General features: G+C 32.7%; 1 protein-coding gene across 1 annotated transcript; it reads right to left on the bottom strand.

The window, feature by feature from the left end:
* Positions 1-11,695: 11,695 nt before the first annotated feature.
* Positions 11,696-13,967, bottom strand: LOC133705591 (large ribosomal subunit protein uL10-like). Its single transcript, XM_062130881.1, has 5 exons — positions 13,515-13,967; positions 13,339-13,407; positions 12,674-12,772; positions 12,144-12,536; positions 11,696-12,030 (listed from the first exon to the last, which is right to left on the bottom strand). Exons 1-5 carry the CDS (start codon positions 13,770-13,772, stop codon positions 11,884-11,886), a joined length of 966 nt encoding a protein of 321 aa, XP_061986865.1. The 5' UTR covers positions 13,773-13,967; the 3' UTR covers positions 11,696-11,883.
* Positions 13,968-17,074: the final 3,107 nt, after the last annotated feature.

The following is a 17,074-nucleotide window of genomic DNA, read 5'->3' as shown; positions in this document are numbered from 1 at the left end:
AGTTAGATTTCATTAAACAATTGATAGGGAGATGAAAAAAATGGGAGTTGAAGAAAATTGAAAGAGAAAGGACATGAAACTTATCCATTCGGACCTAACGTGGAAGTTGTATTCGGTGTGTTCTGGCATACAGAAGGAAACTGCGTGTCGTTGGATTATTCTAGTAGTAAAAGGGGTAGGAGGTGGGGAGTGGAACGGTTCCAATGTTGGACCTTCGTCTTTGCTCGTTCAATTAATGCGACTCTTATTTTTCTGCTGGCGTCGATTTCCAATCACGCGCTGTAGTTGATCGTAGGACTTGACTAATGGTGCTTTAAGTGCTGTAATTAAGACCGCTACATGGATAAATGTTCGTTTAGAACGATTATCCGACACTCTTAAATGCATTCCCTTCGCACATGTCTATCGGTAAGGGTACGAGTTTTGAAGGACATGTTTGGTTTAAATTAAAAGGGGATAGGGTGTTTTTCTACAGTACCTCTGACCACGGATTTTGAAAATGATTTTCTAAGGTGTTTTTAATATTATTACGTCAAGTGGATTTTTTAAATTTTTTAAAAAATGAAAAACAAATTCATCATTAGAAGACCTGGAGAGAATTCTAGAATTTACATTAGTTGTTTTACTTCGAATTTATCATCTAGTTGTTTTTATTATTGAACGCATTTAACTATGGTCTCAAAAATCTATAGCTATCACGTTCATAATGGATGTCAATGAACTGTCAACTTAGTATTAGTATCATTTGTTTTCTCAAATAATTAAATCTCTGTTTTATAATTCCATAAAAAATTATATTGACTGAGATGGTTTATGATAATTTCTTTCTAATTAGTATATAAATTCCTACTTATGCTACAGTTATTATTTTTATTGATTTTAATTTTCAGATTATTGTTCAACTTCGAATAATAATCATTATTGGGATTTATACAATTATTGTTTAATTATTAATTATATTTTAGAGTATGTTTGAGATTAATATAAAAATTATTTTTTAAAGTATTGTTTATTTAAAAATATATAAAAATTTATTTTTATATTTTTTAAAATTTATTTTTACATCAACATATTAAAAATAGAAAAAAAATCATAAAAAATAATAATTTAAAACTAAAAATTAGAAACTTTAAAAAAAAAAAACAGTAAATCTAAAAACACAAACAAACACTGCCGAGTCAATAATCACAGTAGTGTCATTGTCGGCTTCCTAGGAGTCAGTGGACTCTAATTTTCCCGTGTTTTCAGGGGAAATACCTGCAAATCTGACCCTTCAATTGGTATCCTTCAGCAGTTCAGCCTCTCATCACGTGGAAGGCATGGCAAATGGTCCACATATTACACCAGGACTAGGAAATTTCAAAGTTACTGCGGCTCCTCGATCGAATTAAAGCCAATTAATCTTCCAGATCTACGGTTCTAGACATAAACACGACAATCTTCTTTTTGGTTCTTTGTTATCATTTTAGACATTAATAATACAGAGCAATTTTTATTTTTTTTAGAGAGACCTGTTTGTCAATTGAAGTACCATGTATTAGAATTAAAAGATTTTACGGTGTTTAAGGAGTAACTAATTTCATTTTATTAGTTACTTTTTTAAATCATTTAAAAAGAAGATAAATATAAAAAGAAAAAAAAAACATATGATCCACTAAAAATATTTATACTTGTAATTTCTCTTTTCTAGTTGTATTTATTTTTTTTCTTTAAAATAAGTTCTAAGAGTATCTAATAAAATATCATTAGTTACTCAATGAAAATATAAAATGCTATATTTTTCTCTAGTAATATTTAGTATTTTATTCTTATTTGATGTATAATATACTCATTATTTTTATATTTCGATTTAGAATGTAAATGGAGGCATTAAAAGGAAAGCGAAGTTAATTAGGCTATTTTAAATAGTTTTAACACAATTTCGTAACATGTACATAACTCTCTCATTTGAGCTCCAATTGAGATAATTCAAAATGACATAGAACTCTAGAAAATATTTCTAAAATTTTAATGTTTTGAGTTTTAAGATATAATGACTTCATTGAAGTTGAAATCTGGCATAAAGTTATTATTGCTTCTATAATGTCAGCATGTTAAAACATCCTTTGACATATAAATATATTAGGATGTGAGTTATTTTTAAAAGCTTTCAAATTTGGTATATAAATTTTAGTTGAATATATCACTTGTCTTGTTGTGCTAAGAATTTATTTTATCTTTTAATAATTTAATTTAGATTTGATGGTTGTTATTAGATAATAATATTGAAAGTATTTTTAAGAGATTGTATAGGCTTCGAAAAAAGAAAAAAAAACATGTAAAAGAGAAAGGGTGAGATTCTATCATACTTCTCCCTTATTTCTCCCCTCTTATTTATTCTATATTTTATTTCTTTTATACAAGTTTTCCCCTCTTATTTATTTTATTTATTCTGAATATTATTTCTCTTATACAAGTTTTCATGATGGTGCTATATAATTAAATTTTTATTCGGTTAAAGGAAATAGAAGCATCAAAATCAATAAAAATATGAGTTATAATTTGTTTTCACTGTTCAATTTATACTTTGAGTGTTAAACGTTCATCAATGTTTATTTTTTTGATTGTTTTGTTTAATTACTAGAAGGCTTATGAGTTTATTATTTGTTGCAATTTACTGCTAGGTTAGATATCAAATCTGTAATTGTTTTGATCTTTCTATTGTGTGAAGCAATTACTAAGGTTAATAATTTGTTGCATTGAAAATGAGTAGATATTAGAAAGAATATTCAAAAACATTAAATGCAACTATTTATGCTTGTGATGTTTAGTTTCATCAATCTCTTTGATTCTTAACGTTGTTATTTTATTAAATTTTTAGTGTTCGTCTTGGGTTGTCTAGTAATTAGGGTTGATTAAATTGATTGTTTTCTAATTAATTGCAACTAAGAAGAGATAGAAAAATAGTTCAAACAATGAATATTAGAAATGTGAATTGATATATATGTGTATCGATGATTAGTTGTAAAAGATTCGATGATGGATGTTGATTTAGATCAAGATTTGTTTGTTTATTTTTTTATTGATTTTGATATTTTAATTTGATTTGTTTTTTAATATTTTTTTATACTCAAATTTCTTTTTTATTTAATTAATCGAATCATAAAACTAGGCTTCATACTTTTTATTGCGATGAGAATGATACTTACTAGTAAAACTATATATATTTTTAAAAATCTAGATTTTATTTTTGATTGCCTGCATCACCATGTCATTCTCTATATTATCATCTAGCTTAGAATTCAATCTTTACGATCCATGTATACTTATCCAAATTATGACGCCACCATGCAAGACCTATGCAGCACAAGCGGAAGATAAAGTAAATATGCCCTCCTCAGGCATTGTTTATTCATTTCTGTATAAAAGGGCAATCAAAGGAATCCCATTCAGCTATATCCAGCGAAGCAAAAATAGAAAAAGAAAGAAAGCTTAAAAGTAAAATTAGGATTTTAAAAAATATCAATAATTATGAATATTCACACACATGTACTTATAATTAAAAAATTTAGGGAGAATTGAGAAAAATATCATATTGATCCCGTAAAAATTGATAAGAATTATCTCTTTCATTAACAAAATATTAATTCTTAAGATTTTATCTCTCCTTTCTATTTCTTTCTATCTTTGTTGTATATTGTAAATGTTTAATAGTTACAGTATTAGCGCTGTGAAATTTTTATAATATAAAATATATTGGGATGTTAATGAAAATAAGATTAAATTGTATGAATAATTGATAGTACAGTTGCTTTTATCAACTATTTTTGGGATATGTATGGACATTTTCAAGATATTTTGTAGAACCTTCAAAATCTATCAAAGATGGGAAAACCCGCTGTCCATGGTTATTGTCTGCTCAGATGATACGCACTAATTTGACTAGTGTTTAGGTCGCCGTGCACTTCTGGCCTCGGAAAGTCTAAAGAAATAGCGCCCTTTTTTATTTAATTTTAATTGGTTTTTGATCTCTCCTCGGAGCATGCATAATTAGATCCAGTCACCGTGTTTACCGCCTTCAAAAAAAGCTGCCGCATGGAACCAGATCAGTACACATGTCGAACGCTCATTGCTAGTCTAAAACAGACTCGGCGTGGTGGCTTCCAACTCGGCACCGCTTTTTGATTGCCACCTAACCACGCGGGGGAGCACAAGAATGTGATGGCATGGCAGTCACGTGCGCCACCCACCGTTATCTACTGCCCACCTGTCGGATTTATGTGGACAAATCAGGTCACATTAGCGGTGCCGAAAAGGCAGTTGGATTTCGACACGTGGCTTTTGCAGTTGGAGCTGTGAAGGATTTGATTGGCTTCCACGTCTAGCGAGAGAAGTATGATGTTTATGGGCTTCGGAATCTGCAATTTTGGAGAGAAGGAAATTTGGTGAACAAAGAGAGAATATTTATTTAATATTATTTTTAAAAAAATTGGTGCACTTGTTTATTCATTGTTTATCTGATCAAGAGTATGGTTTCTTTGACTCCGATGGGAGTCAATGGCGAGCTAGCACCCAGGTTTCCTAGCAAGGAAGCATGTTTTGGGCCCTATAATGGGGCATTAGCGTCGTAGCTCGATTTATCATTTATCTAGTTGCTTCTCCACTCCACCTTTTTTATTTTTTATTTTTTATTTAACTTTTCACTGTTCCTTTTCTCTTATCCAAATGACAGCCGAGGAAAGGGAAAGCATGAAAAAATCATAATTTCCGAAAGTGCTGCTTAGAGGATGTTGCAGGCGCGGCATAAGATGAGCGACCAGTTTCGTCCACAGTACGGAGATTTCGAGCATCAAAGAATAATTTCATATCACTTAAAAGCAGCCGCACGTTCATATGTCAAGTTAGAGCATGCTGCGTAGTATCTATTTTTTAAAATGTATTTTATTTTAAAATATGTTAAAATACTACTTTATTAATTTTTAAAATTTATTTTTTATATCAACATATTATAGCAACTAAAAATATTAAAAAAATAATTTGAAGTAAAAAAAATAAAAATAAATTTTTTTTTTTTCAAAAACACAAATTAATGGAATCTAATCTGCAAGGTTAAATTGGTTTTTAGCCCTTTTGCTTGGATCAAGCAGTTACTCAAACTCCATCAAAAAACGAAAGAAGAAGAAGAAGAAGAAGAAGAATATTACTTGAATACGCTAGTCCCAGTTAAGGGGATGAAAAATGAAAAAACAGTGTGTGTGTGGCTAGGCAATCCCACCACAATGCAGCTCACAATTATCTAAACTTATTTAACAGTTATCCCTCGAGCACCCTAATCTGGTTTCATAATTAGTTGATTAGCATTTGATGTGGCGATCTCAATTATGTCCAGTTCCCGGCATATATAAAAAAGGAATGAAACATCAAACATGTTATTTTTATTTTTTGTCATGATCGATTCGAGTCGCTTGACTGTTTTGATTAGCTCGAAGATGTGGTAATCTGAAACTGAATCTTGTTTGGATTAAATACAGAATAAATGAAAAACATCAAACATTCATGTCAGGAGGAAACACTATCTCTGTAATATATATTCCAGCCATAAAAGAAGAATCGCAGGTATGCTTTCCCTTGCTTCTCAAGCTCTTCTTGTGTGGATTCTATACCTGTCTGACCATAATTTGAAATTATCCACTGTATTTTCGATGACCGTTTCCAGCTTCGTGACTCTTCGAACCATCCTTATCTAATCAATCCATCTTATGAGATTCCTCACAGCCAAATTAAGAGAAAGATTTCTAAAACAAGACAGGAGAGATAGCATTGTCGGTCTTTGCAAATTAATTAATTACTCTTTTTTATTATTAATAAATTAATCATCGTACACAGCAAAAGTTTCTTGGAAAAACAAATAAAATAAAAAAGGAAACCCTGCCTCCTTGTTGATCTAACATGATCTGATGGCCGTGCTGTGGAAAGACGCTACATTCGATTTGATGCGACCATTTGCCTCACTGCAATTCGAAAGTCATAAATTACTTTCAAGAATATATAAGCTCCCATGGGAAACAAGATTTCGATATAGGATGAGGTCATGTCGAGACTGTACGCTTATCACCTTGATTACAGGATCATGGATATCGATTGTGTGAACTTTATTTTCTTAATTTGCAAGGCCACTTATATAAAATTAATTGTTATCATTTTTCTCCCCTTCAATACTTGAAGCCTTAATTCCTATCTGTAGGGATTTTTTTGCACTGATAATATGTTGTTTCATATTTTAAACTTAAAATTTTTATCATATAAAATGATATTAATTTAATATTTTTTAAATAAAAAATAATTTAAAAAGCAAAAACTAACAAGGAACTAAGATGATTCCATTAATACAAAAAACCCCATTAAGATCAAGTTTTTTTTCTAATGGTAATGGATAAATTAGAAGTTGAGAAGATTGAACTTAGTTAGCATGAAAACTTGCAAAACAAGTCTCTCGTTAAGATTAGACGCCCCTCCAATGTTTAAGTTAGCTCAAGCATGAGAGGAATGAAGCTTTAGAGGTTGTATTCCGTGTGTTTGCATAATAAAGCTTAAAGATGAGGAAGATGTGTCTCTCTCTCAGAGAAGATCCCTTATTACGGGGTTCGATGATATTTATATAGCCATGTAAATGTGTTAATGTGAAGGTATGGTGATTAATGTACTCGTCACATACAGTTTTGAAACACTTAGAGACAAGGACTAAGAGTGACAATTTGTCGGTGCAAAAGCTGTCCTAGTTTTGAGTTTTATGAATTGTGTATTATTGATGACAGTAATAAGACCAATCACTAGGAGGACACATTGCCAAGATATGTGATTTTATTTAATGCATATACTATTTGTCTCCGTAGTTGGTGGCAATGGACAATGTTTGATCAAAGGATAGTGTGCCCGGGATAGTAGCTGGATTAGGCTGTAGCAATTGAATATAGGTGCGTCCGGGTGTAAGAGTTGGATTCAAAAGGTATAAGCCATGTCCCGAGAGGGGGACGCGTGCCATTCTGTTAAGGAGGGATGTAAGGTCAGTCCAAGAACGCATGTTCAATCTGCAGAGGGGGGTTACAGGTTTGTTTGGGAGGGATGCGTGGCACACAATAAGTATGAAACAATGCAAGGTTAGTCTACGGGGACGCACAACAAGTTTACCGAGGAAGGACTGTTCAAGAAAATACATGATCGGTTTATTAAGAATGAATACAAGGCTTATTAAGAATGAATACAAGGCTAGTTCAGGAGTATCCACTGAGAAGAGAATTAAGATTAGTTCGAGAGGACACATAACAGGTTCGAGAGTATCGATGATTTATTGAATCCTGCAAACATCCTGGGTCTAATTTAATTTAATAGATTATATAAAGAAACTCAAATTTTATTCCTCTTGAACAGTTGATGACCCCTACATATGGAATGTAAGCATGAATTGAGTTGCCAGTGGGGATCCACTATTAAGCATTAAACATTTTTTAACGAACACCGCGTTGACAAATAACCGAGGTATACCTTGCTGTAGATACTTTTTGGTGCAGTCAACCAAAGTCTGCAATCTCCATCAGCCTAAGAAAAAAAACTTCTTGTCCGAATCAATCGTAGCAGCCCAATAGGCCAAGATACTGATCTCGAAGTTAGGTAAAAATGCAGCCCGAATCCACTTCAAATGTTGAAGTTTTGACATCAAAATTTGAAAGAGATGGGGAATCCCCTCAGAGTCAGAGAAGGCCCCTCCTCTGACCCCCACTGAAATTTATTGGTAAACCCCCTTAGAAAATAGAGGTCGTAGGTTACAAAATCTCGATCATCTTTTAAAAATTTTTGTTTTAGAAATATATTAAAATAATATAATTTTAAAAAATTAGTTTTTACATCACCACTTTAAAATAATCTAAAATTACATACAAAAAATTTAAACAAAAAAATTTAATTATTTTCAGAAACATAACTATATCACAAAAACAAAAACAAATACAAATAGTCTTAAAGTCTCATGAAACCTATATGAAATGATGTAAACCAAACAAGATACAATCATGTACACCATAGCTATACTCCTTTAGACAATGAAATCCATGGAAATCGATTTGGTTAGGTTTGCAATTTGGTTTTTAGCCATTAGAATTGCTATGGTCCAACTCCAACATGACGATAAATGGACTGATTGACAGATACTGACGTTTCTTTAATAACCATTAGAGAAATAATGAGTTCCATAGGCATACTAAAATCTCAACCACGTACTACACGTTCCGATGGGCACCATCAAGAGCTAACTTGGGTCTTCCTGGATCAAGATCATATCCTGTACACACTTTCAATGAAATAGAAATCCTTTCCAGGTCAATTTAAAAGTCTGGGATCGTCACCATCTCTGAAGCATTATCGCTAGCTTTCCTTGTAGACAGAAAAAAGGCAGGAGTACCACTACTTATAATGGAATAAATCAATAAGCTGTCAATTGCTTCTTTGTCGGCAGGTTTAAAAATATAGCCAGGAAGGAAAGAAAAACAGCAATTGAGGATTTGAGCTGGTAGGGTTGATAATTAATCGCAAATAGTTGTTGAACATGCTCCTGTGTAAAAAATTATGCTTGTAAACATGAAATAATACTATAATCGTCGTGGTATTGGTAAAGATGTCCTTGTCTTCGGACGCCGTGATTAAACTAAAAGTTAGGCTTGTGAAGAAACTTTCATACCTCCAATAACCCTCCCTTTAAGGGCACTAATTATAACCAAGTGATCGTTCTGCCATCATCAATATCTTGAATGAGATTTTTTGTCGAGCAATACCAAACAAGATATTAGTCACAGGTCTGCTATGAAACATGGCCTAAAAAAACAAAACTGGTAAAAAGTTGTTGAAAATAACTAAAGCAAGGCAGGTGTTGAAAATGAAAACTAGTAGAGGCATTGCCGGGTCATGAAATAGGCTGAAGGGCCAATAATAATGTGGAAGCATGGCTGCAGAACACCGCGCCTTAAAATCAATAATAGTTTGATGGGGAAGTACTAGATAACAACAATGATGAAAAGTGAACAGATAATAAGAAAAGGTAATGAATGAGACTGTTTATTTTATAAAATAAATGTTTTTTCAGATAAAAACTATTTTTTATTTATCATTCTTAAATAAACACTAAATATTGGCTAATCAACTCTTGAATAGAATTAATTTGAAAAAAAAAACTAGTTTAATTTGACATGGAGTGCAAAAACTACATTGCTAAGTTATTATAACACTAATACCATCCGACATTATCTCATAATTATTATTTTTATTGTCATTATTATTATTATTATTATTAATTTAACTTAATCAACCACCATCTTATTATTAATATAATCATTATTCTATCATAATCTCGTAGTAAAACCATTATCTTATTATTAATATAATTATTATTTTATCGTAATCTCATAGTAAAATTTTTTCTACCACACCATCATTGTTACTATCACTCTATTATCATTGATCACAATCTTATTATTAATATAATCTCTATTATATCACCATGTTATTATAAATTTCTAGCATTGCTGCTATTGTCATAATGATAATCATTATCACATCATCATCACCAACAATACTACCTGTTATTAAAGTGATTATTATTTCATTGTTGATATCTATATTATTATTATCACAATAATTAACATCTTATCACAAATATTACAACCATAATTATCATTAATAATATGATTTTATTATCATAAATATTACAATTTTACTCATTTTATTACCACCATAAAAAATCATAAATGAAAAGTTATTTATTTTACCGATCATAATGTTTTTTTTGCAAAGATTATAATGTTTATTTTGTAAAATAAACACAGTTTTTTAATTGAGGTCCTTTCATGTTCTTCTAGAAACATGACGGTCATGTTTCTTATATCTAAATTATTAAATTCAAATTGAATAGAATTTATCTAGTGCATGATACAAATATAATGTTTAAAATCCTTATTAATTATCATGTTATTTCTTTGAATCAACCTAGATCATTGAATTCAAAATAAATTAGGTGGAGAATATGACCCCACCTACTTTCTAGACACAAAAAGCACAATATCTAAAATTATATTGTTATTATTTAGAGACTAGAAAATTCCCATGAGAACAGGGAAATGGATCCATTATATTTATTACAAATTTATTGATCGATACCTTGAATTTCTCCAACAAATCCCAAGAGTTTATCTTCCTGAATTTCTGATTGACACACGTGATACGGAAAGTTAACATTGTGAGAGACAGACTGCAATTGTTACGTAGAAAATGACAAATGAAACATTTACTTTGACAATTTAAATTTTCAATAATTTATAAGAGGTTAAAATTTTTTTCACGGGTCATGCTTCCAAGAATTTTCCTCGCTTCAAACCAGACCATGATTACGGAAGCAGCTTCCATTGCAGCAAATTAAAAAATCTCTCATTTTTGTTCAAAAAATATTGGAACATTGCAATTTGCAGGTGAAGCGGCGGTTAAAGGAGGAGCACCGCTGCAACAGGTATGGAAAGAAACCCTCCAAGATTTGGATCAATGACGGAACCTTCATAATGTGCAAGCCTAATCCAAGTCTCAATAAAGTACGGAAGCTACAGCACCTGATACCTGACTAGGAGTGGTTTTTCCGGTTTGAGTTTCTGTAAGAAACAATGGAACAGTATCTTTGCGTTTTTACCTAATTACCACCGTCAAAAACCGGTCTCGAATTCGAAACTTGGTGAATGGCACTTGGATGGTGAAAAAAGTCCACACTTTGACTCGATAAAATGGGAACCAGATGATGGTTCAGTTGATCCGGCTAAAGCTTGGTTGTCTTCGATTTGATTTTTATTTTTTGAAAGAGATCTCATTAACGCGAACATGTTACACAGCCATAAGAGGAAGCATAAGACTGTCTCCGTACAAATGAAAGCACAATGGCTCCAACTCAAGATGAAATAGAAATAACTCATGGAAACGTGAACTTATCTCTTTCTACTTCTGCTCTCAAAGAAGATAAAAGAAACTTGCTCTTCAGGTAACAATCAAAGACAGGATTCACACCTCTCATGGGGGAACAATCAAGGGCAAAGGCTCCAGGCTTATTCATGGCAGAGCATACCTAAAGATGGCCACTACAACCAACGAGAATAACCAATCATAAAGAATTTTAAGAAACTTGATCCGAGAAAAAAGCTACTACGGTTTACAGATCATCAACGGTAGAGCGAACCTGATGATAGCCTTAGACTATACTTGTCCAGACTTGGACAAGAAGAACATGGCCAAACGAGAAGAACCTTTACCGAGTGGATCTGCATAGCCCGTAGCTCTGATAAAATTAATCAGTGAAGACGAAAACAGTTATTTCGATTTTAGTCTAATTTTTTCATGGCAAGCGATTCCAGTCGAGAACAATTTTGGCCTTCATTAACGTCTCAACACAGGATCGAAGAATTCATGGAAATCATTAAGCGCAAGACATTTGCTGTTACGCATAGCAATAATTTCAAAGATCGAATTTATTAGAAAACAGGTTTATTTTAAGGCAAGTGAAGAAATACTATTACACCTTGCCATGTTTCTATCCACGAGTAGGGAACATGGTTTCCTTATCGACCAGCTAAGCACGAGGGTAGCTTTCACTTATTTGCAAATCAACTTCTTCAAAGTGCAGTCAGGGAAAAAATAAACAAAATTCAAAAGATTTAAATAAGAATCACAGGAAAACAACATCCTACCATGCTTTCATGACTTGATCAGTAATTTAACAAAAAATTGTCAGAAAAAACTAGGAAAACAGAACAGGAATATAGGAAAAACTAAGTGATATTAGCCACAGCATGGTAAATTCCTAGATAAAAACCAAAATAAAACTTAGTCAAAAAGGCTGAAACCCATGTCATCATCGGACTCTTCTGCTGGCTCTTCCTTCTTCTCCTCTTCCTTGGCAGCAGCTGGGGTACCACCAGGAGCGGCGGCGGCGGCGGCAGGAACTGCTGCGACAGCAAACTTGCTAGGATCCTGCAATCAAACAAGAATGTTAGCACAGTTTACAGCTACAGGGAGCATAACTACAATTCAAGTCTGAACATGGAATATAGTCCAGTTAATGAATGAATAAACAAATAACAAACCTTCAGGAACTCTTTCACTTCCTCTGCTTGAGGATAAGAATATTCAGTTTCAACTGCAACAGAAAGAATATTCTTGTAGGCATTGATGAACATGTGTGGTGCAGCAGCAAGGGTTGGGTATGAGATGGCCAGTGACAAGGAGGTGATCATAGTGATACCAGTAGCAAACTTCTCAACAAGGTCATCCTCTGTCAGGTCAAGCACCGAGGGGCTGAAGACAGAGCCATTGTCATAAACAGACAAGACAATCAGACCATAAGAAAATGGCCTAATGCCAAGCTTCGCCAGTAGAGCAGCCTCAGAAGAGCCAACCTTGTCACCCTTCTTGATCAGCTCGACTGGGGTGATAATTTCGACTGTACCCTTGTTAATCTTGGTTGGAATATTGAGCACCTGTAGAAAAGAATAAAGCAGCTATAAGAGTTAAGAGAAAAACAGCAAGCACCAAGCATGCTACAGAACTGTGTTGCAAAAAAAAACCCAAAATCTATAAGCACAAACATTATCATCATGAGATTTAGGTGACAGACCTGGAAGAAAGAGGTCTGGGATGGATCAAGCCCTGTGTTGCCAGGAGGTACAACAACATCAATTGGGGCAACCAGACCAACACGAGCAGGAGCTCCAACCTGTTTTAAAAAATCAAATAAAAGCATTTGAAAAATTAGTGACAAACAACTTATAAAAAATATCCTCAATCACCAAAAAAAAATGACTCTGTTTCCTAGTAGTATAAATAGAATTCATGAGCAAATTTTGTTTAGTGTCCCTATTAGCAACAAACATGCATTCGTTATAATTTTAATCAAAGCTAGGAAATCCCAATTATACATTTGCTCACCACCATTTGGTAATATCACTTGGGATAATTCAACACATACATGATATTAAAGTTTTTTTGTTTCCAGAGACATTGCCAGAATTCTTTAAATTGCCATTAATCCTCATTTTGTGTAAATCTCACAAACCAGAAATTGCAACTGTTAATGTGTTGGTATTAACAGACATGCAACGACAAGGTACAAATGATTAATAGTTCCAAACAACAAAAAACAGCATAACTAGACATTGTTTTTTGTTACGGAGACTAGTGAGATTAAAAAACAAAGGGAATTCAATCATACAGTATAACACCACAATGTAGATTAACAATAATGTGAAACAATAAAAAGGAAATGGAATTAGCTTACAGAACCTTATACTTCGCAACCTCCTCGCTCACTTCCTTGAGATCACCTTTAGTGAAAATCAACCCAACATTACCCTATTCAAACAAAACAGTAAATTAAGCATTAATCAAAACAAAAATGACCAACTTAAGCACAATAAGAAAAGAAATAAAAAGACAAGATAATCTATATTGTTGTATACCTGAAGGAGAGGGATAAGGTTAAGGAAAGTTTTGTTTCCAGTTTTTTCAGAATGGATCCGAACAGACCTCTTCATCATGGTATTCTTTCCCATGAGCACCACAGAGTCACCTCTAAGACCCCTCCTGATATTTTGCAGCTGGTTAGACCCAACATTATCAGCTGCTGCAATCAAGATCTGGCTGTACTCGTCCAGCAATTGGCACAGCTTAGCGTCGTAAGCGATTTTCTTATCAGCCTTTGATAGTTTGTTCACCATTTTTTACTAGTTTAGTTTCTAAAACTAAAAGGAAGGTAAAGATTAAAGCAAAACTGAGGGCCAAGACACAAAGATAGTGTTCTGTCAAGGCGGACAGCAAAAGCGCGGCTGTCTCTTTAACCTCGGAGGTAGACGGTTGGGAGTGTAGAGGGAGAGAAGGAAAAACCCTAACACAGATGTAAGGTTTGTGCGAGATGGTATTGTGTTTTTATTCTGGGTTTCATAGGGAGACCTAGATCGGACGGTTGGTGTATGCTTTCTAAATTGGAATCTAATGGCTGTGACATTTTTTCACTCTTTGGGCTTGCTTGGTTCCGTGGGCTCTGGATTCTAGTTACTGGACCAGCCTTCTAGTGAGAGTTAGATCGGACGGTTGATATTTGTTCTTTACAACGAAATCTGATAGCTGGTGTTTTTTCGCATTTGTTGGGCTTTCTTGGTGCCTGGATATTTGTTATTTTGAGTTCTTTTTATTTTATGATTTTTCATGCCGTGTTGTCTTTATTGTTTCGGAAGTTATTTATAATCGATGTTACGTGTCATTTTCAATACTACTAGAAAATTAATAAATAAAAATAAAAATATTAAAAATATATTTTTATTAATAAATTACCAATTAATTTTAAAATTGTTATTGTGATATGTAAAATAAATTTTAAATTGTTTAAAGATATTTGATTTTGACAAAATCATTATTCTAAGCTGGCTCTGTTTTAGGTTGGGATTTTTATTGAAAAATTATTCATTCGTAGGATAACGACTCATTTAATATTTAAGTTAATAAATATAAACTAAATATGTATTTGTACAGTTAATCCATGAGGTTTAAACTTTATCTGGGGAGATAAAAACATGTCAGTGGTAGGGGAATTAGTACTGAATCTCGACTAATTTTACGGGTTTTGAAATTAATGATTATGTAAATTTTTAATGATTATCGTATAAATAATTACAAGATTCGAATCTAAAACCATAAAAAAATAAAATTTTAAATTTTAAATTTTTATCATTACCACTATATCTAGATAATTAATTAGTGCTGAATATTAATTGTTGAGTTGGTATCAATCAGCTAGCGCGGTGACTCGGTGGCTGTTGTACAATGCACCGTTAATAAAGATGGTGGCTAGCCGTTACAAGCCCGTGTAACAATTGGTGCAAAAATACAGTATTGTCCCTGCATAGAAATAAAAGGTCATGTAACAAAAATCGTGTGCGTGCAGGGGCGAAGCTGCGTGTGGGTAAGAGGGGGCAATTGCTCTCTTAATTATTTTTTAAAAATATTTTTTATATTAAAAATATTAATATGACAACTTATATCTTGTAAAAAAAATAAACAAAAAACAAATAGAAAATAACCAGGCTAGAGAAAAACCTGAATTTATATCTCAATAATTTTTATCTTCTTGCTATTTTTTTTCTTGTCAATTTCTTTACGCCATCTTTCAGGTGAGTTTTTTTTTTGTATTTTTCCTTCATGATTTATTTGTATTGATATAAGTCATACTCACTTTTCAAAATTTAAGGATTAGAATGATTATTGAATTTTTAGTGTCAAATTCTTTTTCAATTCTCTTAACAAATTTAGTTAGGGTTGAGAATTTTGAACCCAAGTTTTAACGAGTAGCTAATAAAAATTAATTTTTTAGGGTTTATATTTTATAGTTAAGAGACTAAATAGTTTGTCAAACAAAAATTATGTAGATGATTTATTATTTTTGAGATGCAAGAATATAGTGCTTTAATATATTCCGTTAATAATTTTAAGATTAATCACTTGTTATTTTATTATTTACTAGTTAGGGACTGAAATAAGTAATTTTCAAGTTTATAAATAGAAATTAATAAGTTGGATCTTAAAAAAAAAAGATTAATCTCTAGTTTTTGCAGCTACCGCTACCAATTATTTATAAGATAAAGCTACTAATTTAAAAATATAACCTCAAAAACACAATTAATGGTCTAAAAAATATAACCTAACACAACCCTCGACTTTTCTCGGTTATTAAATACCTTCTTTGTTATCATAACTCAATTTTTGATTATTTTATTTTAATAATAATTATTTTTTTATTTATTATCTATTGAAAAGTATAAAAAAAATGATGATGAAAAAAAATAAAAATACAATAAACAATGAATGAATTAAAATTTAGGTTAAAAGCAACACGATTAGGAGTTTTTGGGTCTAATTAAACTTAAGAATTAATCTAATTAATCCAATTAAGAGTTTTATTGGAGAATTGATAAATTTTGAGACTTAATTAAACTTAGAATTAATTTAATTAATCCAATCAAGGGTTTAATTGGAGAATTGACAAATTTTAGTCTTGATTGAGCTTGGAATTAATTTATTCAAGGGACTTAATTGAAAATCTATCAAGGTACAGGGCTGATTCTGGTCAAATTTGCAAGAAATTAAAACCTAAGGACCAATATGTAAATGGCGCTAAGATGCAAGGGTTCAATTATAATTTACCCAAGGATTGGACTGCAAAAATTCAAAATGTCAAGGATCAAAACACAAAAAACGGTGCTGTTTCTCAACACTGTTCATCTTCTACGGCGCCTCAGCTGCCCACCGCCACCATTACTCCTGCAATAACAGTCGATTTATTACCTGGTAACGGTGGAATTCTGTGGCTATAAAGCCAGAGAAAACAAAGAACGCAGGGGGGGATTGGACTAAAAAGGGGACGAAAAACCAGAGAAGAAAAACCCATAAAAACAGAGGAAAGTAAGAGAGAACGCAAGCAAAAAAACAAGGAAAAAACCCAGGAGACAGAGGAAGAAACAGAGCACAGAGAGAAGGGGAAAGACACAAATAGGAAGACAAACTGGGGAGAAAAAGGGAAGGAGACGCAGGAGACTAAAAGAAAAGAGCAGACTTTTTGTTCCCCTGTTTCTTCTCAAAGAAACAGAGGAGGCTACAGAGAGAGGACAGAGCAAGGAGGAACAGGGGAGAGCAGAGAGAAACCAAACAGAGCACAAAACAAAACAAAGAAAAAACAAACACCGAAAGAATAGAAAAATCATGGAGCAACATAGAGAGGGGTATTGGTTTTTGCCATTGTTTTTGTCCCTGCAGAAAAACCTAGAATCAACAACCAATTCACAGCAGACCGGCCTCTCCATCATCTTCTTGGTTTCAAAAGTCGCTGAGAAAAACGAAGAGGAAACGCAGACAAAGTGAGCACATAAGGAAGATGAAGGGAAACCATAGGCGAGGATCCATCAGCACTGCAAGCGTCTTCGGTCTCCAGCACCAGGTAAGCAAACCTTTGCTTCTTGCCGTTTGTTAA

This window comes from Populus nigra, chromosome 10 (genome assembly GCF_951802175.1).
Source record: "Populus nigra chromosome 10, ddPopNigr1.1, whole genome shotgun sequence".
NCBI classification, from domain to species: domain Eukaryota; kingdom Viridiplantae; phylum Streptophyta; class Magnoliopsida; order Malpighiales; family Salicaceae; genus Populus; species Populus nigra.
The sequence above is the reverse complement of the archived record's forward strand: the minus strand, read 5'-3'. Positions and strand labels throughout refer to the sequence as shown.

What these genes read in the sequence shown, in the direction of transcription:
- LOC133705591 (XM_062130881.1), bottom strand. Translation starts at nt 13,772, where the DNA reads ATGGTGAACAAACTATCAAAGGCTGATAAGAAAATCGCTTACGACGCT. An exon ending in ACCTTATCCCTCTCCTTCAG is followed by an intron (nt 13,408 to 13,514) that starts GTATACAACAAT and finishes TTGTTTGAATAG; the next exon opens with GGTAATGTTGGGTTGATTTT. An exon ending in AGGAGGTTGCGAAGTATAAG is followed by an intron (nt 12,773 to 13,338) that starts GTTCTGTAAGCT and finishes TTTTTAAAACAG; the next exon opens with GTTGGAGCTCCTGCTCGTGT.